This window comes from Molothrus aeneus, chromosome 8, assembly GCF_037042795.1.
Source record: "Molothrus aeneus isolate 106 chromosome 8, BPBGC_Maene_1.0, whole genome shotgun sequence".
Lineage (NCBI taxonomy): Eukaryota > Metazoa > Chordata > Aves > Passeriformes > Icteridae > Molothrus > Molothrus aeneus.
In genome coordinates, this window is record NC_089653.1 from 29,420,678 (window position 1) to 29,428,256 (window position 7,579).

Sequence of the window (7,579 nt, forward strand, 5' to 3'; positions counted from 1 at the left end):
AAAAGGAAAAAAGGAGAAAAAAAAAAGGGGGGGACGTTGTGTTATCTCGAAGGAAGAGACAATTTTATGCAAAATTTCTGCAGCCACTGGTTTCTGTCTCCCCTATTCGTGACTGTACGTTCAGTCAGTCTCGGCCCTTCCCACAATCAAGATTTACCGTGAAAAAGAAAAGTTGCTGGAGGATTTCCTGACTGGCGCTAAGGGCTCGCTCGGGGCTGTAGTGCAGCGAGTGTGGGGGTAAACGGGGGCCACAGGTGGGGCCCCAAAACCTTTGTGCTTAGAAATCACTGAGTCTGGGAGACACAAAAAAACCACCCCAAAACGGGCATCACCTGGCAGCTCCATCCTCCTCTCTCCGAAATCCCGCTCCCTCGCTCGGCATTGGCCAAAGCCGATGCAGGGGAGCCCGGCCGACCCTCGGCCCGACCGCTGACCCTCTGCGTCCCTTCCCGAACGAACGAGCAGCGCGATCGCCCCTCCCGCCCGGACAGACGGACCGCGGCGCAGGGGGAGCGCACCGGGAGGCGCCCGCAGCCCCTCGCCGCGCCCCGGCCCCGGCCCCGGCCCCGGCCCCGGCCCCGGCCCCGGCCCCGGCCGCCGCCTCGGCTGCCCCGGGCTGCGGGCCCCGCTCCGCCCCGGCCCGCGGAGGGAGCCGCGCCGCGGTGCTCGGGGGCGGCGGGGAGCGGGGGCACGGCTGCCGCCGCCCGTCCCATAAATACCGCCACAAATAGAGACTATAAATATAAATAGGGGGAAGGTACTTAGAGTCAGTCCAGTGCTTTTTTCTCAGCGCTCTCTTTATTGTTGGTCCGGGAGTAGGGCTCGAAGGCGGACGAGCTCAGGTAGCGGGCCGACAGTTCCTGCAAGTTGCCCGCCAGCGAGCCGGCCACGGCCAGGGGCGCGGAGGAGAGGCGGCCGGCCACGGAGCCCAGCAGCGCGGGCACCGGCAGCCCGAACAGCCCGTGCCCCGCGGCCGCCGCCCCGTGCAGCGCCGCGGGCGGGGGCGGCCCGGCGGCTCCGCTGGCGGCCGGAGGGTGCGGGGAGCCGCCGCCGCCGCCGCCCGGAGCCGCCGCCGCGCTGCCGCCGCCCGCTGCAGCCAGGCCGGGCCCGCGCAGCGCCGAGCCCAGCGCGCCCGTGGCACAGGGCGGCAGGAGGCCCGGCAGCCCCGGCGGAGACAGGAGCCGGCCTTGCTCCAGCAGCCGCAGGACGCTGCAGGTGGCGGCGGTCTCGGACACCACCGAGCGCAGCTCGGAGTCCTTGCCCTGGTCCTTCTTCTGCTTGGTGCGCCGGTTCTGGAACCAGACCTTGACCTGCGGGCCGGGGAGAGAGGCAGGGTCAGCGGGGCGGGAGGAGCGGTGCCCCCCGGCAGGTGCCCCCCCGGAGGCTGCGGGGGAGGGCTGGGGCGCAGACGCTTGGCAGCGGGGAGCGCTTCCAAAACGCACAAAGCCACGCTCACAGAACACAGCCCCCCGCACCCTCTGTCTGGTCCCGGTTTCGGGGTAACCCCGGGGCCTTTCGTTCTGCATCTTTAACCAGACCTCTCACTTCGTCCTAGTTTACTACAGGCCGGGAATTCTCCGGGAGACGGAGCCAGCCCTTTCTCACCGCTTTATTCTAAGCCGGCTCAGCCGGAGCCCCGGGCACTCCGCGGCTCCCAGCAGCCGCTGCCCGCTCCGACTGCCCTTCCTGGGGGTAGCAGCAGCAATGAGTTTCTTTCCCCGTATTCCAAACTGGACGCTCTCTCTCTACCCCCAAATAATTTTAAATAATATTCAACTTTTAAAAGGAATTCTGGAAGTCACCCAAAAACAACAAGCAAAACCAAAACCAAACCAAAACACAACAAAACCCACCCATGGCAGGTTCTGTAACCTACAAGCTGTTGAACTTGTGACTCCTATGTGGCAAGGAAAGAAAAAAGCTAATTATCGTGTCAGGGAAATTTAGTTATATGATGTTTTGTGGAAATACAAAACAGGCTTTAAGAAGTTTGGACTTTTTGGATGCTTCCCCGCGCTCTCACACAGTTTTAGGCCTCCTGTCGTTCCCCGGCCTTTCTGCTCTGGAGGGTGGAGGAGCGATTCTCCCCCTCGGACATACAAGGATTCAAAATACGGCCCAAACTTCAGCCCCATCCCTAGATCTCTCATACCCAGGAAAGCCCAGGCCGAACATCTCCAGCCCGGCAGCCCTGGGGGAAGGTTCCCGTCTACCCCTGCGACTTTGAGCGCCTGTATCCCGGGGCTGGGAGCGGCTCGGCCTCCTCTCGCTTCTCCCAGGCCGCAGCAGCGAAATCTCCGCGCCCGGGGACGGCGGCTCGGCGCAGCCGGGCACACCGAGCCTGGCGGGGCCGGATCCCCGCGGGCCGGAGCTGGGGCAGCCGGGCACACCGAGCCTGGCGGGGCCGGAGCTGGGGCAGCCGGGCACACCGAGCCTGGCGGGGCCGGATCCCCACGGGCCGGAGCTGGGGCAGCCGGGCACACCGAGCCTGGCCGGGCCGGATCCCCACGGGCCGGAGCTGGGGCAGCCGGGCACACCGAGCCTGGCCGGGCCGGAGCTGGGGCAGCCGGGCACACCGAGCCTGGCCGGGCCGGATCCCCACGGGCCGGAGCTGGGGCAGCCGGGCACACCGAGCCTGGCCGGGCCGGAGCTGGGGCAGCCGGGCACACCGAGCCTGGCCGGGCCGGATCCCCACGGGCCGGAGCTGGGGCAGCCGGGCACACCGAGCCTGGCCGGGCCGGAGCTGGGGCAGCCGGGCACACCGAGCCTGGCCGGGCCGGATCCCCACGGGCCGGAGCTGGGGCAGCCGGGCACACCGAGCCTGGCCGGGCCGGAGCTGGGGCAGCCGGGCACACCGAGCCTGGCGGGGCCGGATCCCCGCGGGCCGGAGCTGGGGCAGCCGCTCCCGGCCCGGCAGGAGTTTGGCTTCGTGGCCAAGCTCCCTCCAGGCCCTCGGGCCTCCTCGCCCGCGGGGAGAGCCCAGTGGAGCTGGGTGCGGGGACACGAGGGACTCCCTTGGCCAGCAGCTCCCCTTCCCATGACACACGGAGTTAGGGTCACACTCAGGGACACACAGGGACACACGCAGTTAGAGACACGCAGTTAGGGACACACTCAGGGACACACAGGGACACACGCAGTTAGAGACACGCAGTTAGGGACACACTCAGGGACACACACAATTAGGGACACACGCAGTTAGGGACACACGCAGTTAGGGACACGCAGTTACGGGTTCCCAGCCGGGACTCCTCAGCCACGAACCCCTCAGCTCCGTCCCGGCCGGACACGCGTGGGCACCTCGGGGCTGCCTCGCCCCTCGCCCCGCGGGGGCTGCGCTGGGGGCGCAGGAGGCGCGCAGGGCCGCGTCCTTGGGGCCCGCAGGGCACGGAGCTGCCCAGGCCGGGAAGGAGCTGCTCGGGCCGAGAAGGGGGTCCCGCGGAGCAGGGCAGGGCAGGGCAGGGCAGGCGCGGCTCCCCGTCCTGCAGGCGCTACCTGAGTCTCGGAGAGATTGAGCTGGCGGGCGAGCTCGGTGCGCTCCCGGCCCACGACGTACTGGCAGCGCTGAAACTCCATCTCCAGGCGGTAGAGCTGCTCGGCCGTGAAGGAGGTGCGGGTCCGCTTGGGACGGTCCAGATCAAGCCCTTTAGGCAGAATAATCTCTCGGATTGAACCTTTGGCATCTGGCAAAGAAAGGCGCAATCAGCTTCATACCCGGGCAACCCTCCTCTGCTTTTCCCCTCCTTTTTATACTTTCTAATTTTTCCAAGGGAAAGAGCCGTCCCCAGCGCCTTCAGGACCGAGACACGAGTCGGGATGGAGCAGGGTCCCTGCGACTGAGGCTCTGCACCTGGCCACTGCACCCACGGAAGGAAAAAACCCACAACAGAGAAGGAAGGAGGGGGCGATGGGGGCCCAGGCCTCTATAATTAATCCCCTCAGCCCATTTAAAAATTACTTTGAATATATTGCACTCACAGTACGACACTGCGGCATCACCCACGGCCCCTCTGGGAAGCTGGGGAGAGAGAGATCCTTCAGGCCAGGCTTTGTGCCTGGAGTGCAGGGCTACTCTTTGTTCCCCTTGGGCTCCGGGCTAGGACTTGCTGGTAGCCACCATACACATTCCGTCCGCCCCCCCCCAAAATAGAAATCCTTCTTTTTTTTTTTTTTTTTAATAACAAGTTTCTCATGCTTCCAAAAAAAAAAAAAAAAAAAAAAGCTTTCGGAGGCAGCAGTGCCCCGACCTGGCTGCCTGCCACTGTGAACGTGGGGACACCTCCAGCCCACCCTGCACCGCTGCCGCTGCCGCTTTGGGGTTTTGGCAACGAGAAGCAGGAGGGGGAAAAAAAAAAAAAAAGGAGGGGGGGAGGGAAATAAACCAAGGCACCAACCAGCCCGCAGAAACCTCACTTTTCTGGTAGCCCCGACTGAAGGAAAGCGGGACAAATCTCATTAACACGACTGTCAAGCTAGAGCCAGATTCAGGTTACCTTAAAACCTTCCCAACTTTACTTGCCGTAATTTTACCTCCTCGGTACGTTTTAAATCAGAGACAATCACATCATTTTAATCTGACCCTTCTCTGGGTCAACCAGTGGCGTAAGGATTAATTCTGGCTTTCAAGGCCTGCTTCCCACATATTTTGTTCCGATTCTCTTCTCTCCCTCCTTCCCCAAAACGCACCTTAATAAAACTGAAATTTCTTCAGGTAAATTTTTCTTTTTTTTTTTGGAGGGAGTAAGAATAAGATGATTTAGCTATTTTAGCCTGGAGAAAGGACGAAGATTGAAGGAAATTAAACGTGTAACTATTAAAAAGTAATCATTAAAAACCCCTTCGTCATTCCTCCATTTATTTTAAGGCTGGTGGTTATTTTAAACCAGCCCTTTCCTACGGGCTGCCGGACGCGGAGAGAGGGGGCACCGAAGGAACCTCTGCCCTCCCACAGGGCCTTCCTGCCCGCAGCCCCACGCCGTGGTGCGCGGCCGGCCGCGGGCGGGATGCGCGGGCGCGGAGGGAGCGCGCCCGGCCCGCGGGGCAGAGCCGCGGCCCCCGGGGGAGCGCGGTCCCGGAGGGCTCCCCGCGGGGACGGGCACCCCGGGAAAGCTGCGGGGCAGGAAAGGAAAAACAAACCAACAATGAGCGGGGCCGGTCCGTTCCGGGGCAGCGCCGGGGAGCAACAACCACGGCTTAACTTTGCGCCGAGACGGCGGCGGAAATTCCCCGGGATAAAGGGCGGCGGAGCGGGGTCCGGGGCGCAGCCCGGCCCGGAGCGGGGTCTCTCCCCCGCAGCCGTAGGAAGGGCTTTCGAGCCAGGGCCAGACCCAAGGCAAAGCGACAAAATCAACCCATCTCCCGGGCGTGAGCGCGGCTCACCTTCCCCCACCCTCGCCAAACACCTCAAACTCATACCTCTAACTAGGATCCTCCTGCAATAGTCCGGATCAGCCGAACTAGATTTACTTTTATTACAACCTTCCGTAGCTGCAGAGGCAGAAAAAGTCCCTTGCTGATCCTTCAAAAAAGAAGTAGAAATATTTCCTTCAGACCCTTTGCTTTCCTTGCCCTCTTTATGTCCGTTCTTCGACACCCGGTTAGCTTCAGTCTCTGAACTGCATCTAACGTCCATTTTGTCTTGTTTCCCAAACATGTAGTGCAATAAAAACAAAACAAAAAAACCAAAAAAAAAAAAAGCGCCAACAACGATAACAAAAAAATTATAGAAGAGTAGAAGAAGAAGAAGAAGACGAAGTCTATGCTGGATATTGCACGACTTAGGGTGAGATCGGTGGGGATCTGTAAAGCACCTTGAGTAAGGAAGATCGGGTTTTATCCCACTGGAAAAGCAGCGGCTTCCTCAGTCCCAGCGTCCTAATGTGACTGTCCAGCTTCCCAGAGCGCCCAGTGATCAGGTACTCAACAGTACAACTCTAAAATGATTTAATGTCTGCCTTATTACAGAGACATGTAGTTGTTAGACACACAGAGGGACGCGCACTCGCTGTTTCAATTGATTACGGGTAATTTTGCAGCCTCCACATTTAGGTTACCTCATGAATACACTAAATTGTTTGGATAATATATCAGATCGTAATGGATGGTTTGTGTGCTTGTCCCCAATCAAGTAGAGTTTAGCCAGTGAATAAACTGAAATGATTGGTCTTGCTTTCAGGAAACACACAATCAAAAGACTGAGACTTCCAGAAAAAAAAAAAAAAAAAAAAAAAAAAAAAAGGAGAGAGGAAAAAAAGGGTGGGGGAGAGGGGAAAAAAAAAACAACTTTTGACAAGATTCACCCTGAATTGTTAGCACCATTAGCAGCCATTATTAACTTTCTTCAGTCTGCCTTTGACCTCCCGATTATATAGTGGCTTTCTCCAAAGCACGCCAAATAAATCTGAATAAAGCTGCTAGGAAAGGCTGAAAAAATGCAGTTGCAGGGGGGGTGCAGAAAAAGCAAAAAAAAAAAAAAAAAAAGCCCCCTGAATTGTAAACAAACAAACAGATCCCCAGAACGCACACACCCAAAAAGTTCTTCCTTCAAGCAGATCTCTCCAAGGAAGCAGGTTATCTTGGCCAGCAGAAATCCTCGTTAACACATCTCCCCACAGACAGCCATCTTAAACTCCTACCTCTCCTTATTTCAGTCCCGATACTTGCTTTTTGTGCTTCTCCCTCTGTGTGTGTGTGTATGTGTGCATGCATGTGTGTCTGCTAATTCTGCACCTTCGCAAACACTGAACCAATTCGCAGAGCCTGCTCATTGAAAAAAAAAAAAAAAAAAAAAAAAGCCAGCTTTGTGTGCAGTGGATCCAGGAGGGGGGAGAAAGAGAGAGGGGGAGAAAGAGGGAGAGAGAGAGAGAGAGAGGGAGGGAGGGAGGGAAGGAAGGAGAGAGAGAGAGAGAGAGAGAGAGATAGCCCGTGAAAAATCTCAACTGCGTGATCCACTAAAGGAGAAAAAAGTTTTACTCTAGCTATTTCATTGTCTCTGCTACAATATCTTTGAGAACCGCAACAGCCAGTAATCCAATAAGACCATTGATTAGGCTACAATGATTCAATTCAAGCAAATGGCCTTGTGCAAAGAGCATGCTCCAGTCCTTCTTGTCACCTTGCAGGGCAGAAGCCCTCTTCATGCTTCTCTCCTTATTCATTCCTTTATGGGAAACGTAGAGCAAAAGGAGTGAAAGATGGCAATTATCTAATTGGACTATTAACAAACAATTCTCTGAGTGTGGCTGTCTGGCAGTGGTTCTTGGGCGAGGTGAAAGGCCACATGTTGCACTGGCCCCATTCACAAAGAGTTTAGGGGCCTGAGAGGGAGAGAAAGAATTTTCCCTGAGAATTTTTCACACAAATGGCGGTGTATCCACCGGGCTGGCTGTTCCCTGCCTCGTCCCCTGCCTGCCTGGGAATTCCACCTACCTGAAGCAGGCAGGGCCAGCCCTGTGCCTTGTTGCTGATGGTAGGAGAAGGGAGAAGAAGAACTCAGCTCCATGGGCCTCATCCTGCCTCTGCTGGTGGAAAAACCACCCACCCTCATCCCATGGGACACAATCTTTGTCCAAGGTGGTGG

General features: G+C 58.1%; 1 protein-coding gene across 3 annotated transcripts; it reads right to left on the reverse strand.

The window, feature by feature from the left end:
• Positions 1-658: 658 nt before the first annotated feature.
• On the reverse strand, positions 659-6,749 carry VAX1 (ventral anterior homeobox 1). Of its 3 annotated transcripts, none has more exons than XM_066554647.1 (4): positions 6,524-6,749; positions 5,416-5,933; positions 3,496-3,683; positions 659-1,310 (listed from the first exon to the last, which is right to left on the reverse strand). In XM_066554647.1, the coding sequence occupies exons 2-4, from the start codon at positions 5,651-5,653 to the stop codon at positions 768-770; spliced, it is 969 nt and encodes a 322-aa protein (XP_066410744.1). In that variant the 5' UTR covers positions 5,654-5,933; positions 6,524-6,749; the 3' UTR covers positions 659-767. The 3 variants fall into 3 exon arrangements, with proteins under 3 accessions (XP_066410744.1, XP_066410745.1, XP_066410743.1); XM_066554648.1 differs by having other exon boundaries at positions 6,636-6,740; XM_066554646.1 differs by lacking the exon at positions 6,524-6,749 and having other exon boundaries at positions 5,416-6,195.
• Positions 6,750-7,579: the final 830 nt, after the last annotated feature.

Excerpts from the sequence above, each read along its gene's own strand:
- VAX1 (XM_066554647.1), bottom strand. The coding sequence starts at position 5,653 with ATGTTTGGGAAACAAGACAAAATGGACGTTAGATGCAGTTCAGAGACT. Across the intron at positions 3,684-5,415 it reads CAGGAGGATCCTAGTTAGAG|ATGCCAAAGGTTCAATCCGA; the intron begins GTATGAGTTTGA and ends TTTCTTTGCCAG. Across the intron at positions 1,311-3,495 it reads TCAATCTCTCCGAGACTCAG|GTCAAGGTCTGGTTCCAGAA; the intron begins GTAGCGCCTGCA and ends CCCGGCCCGCAG.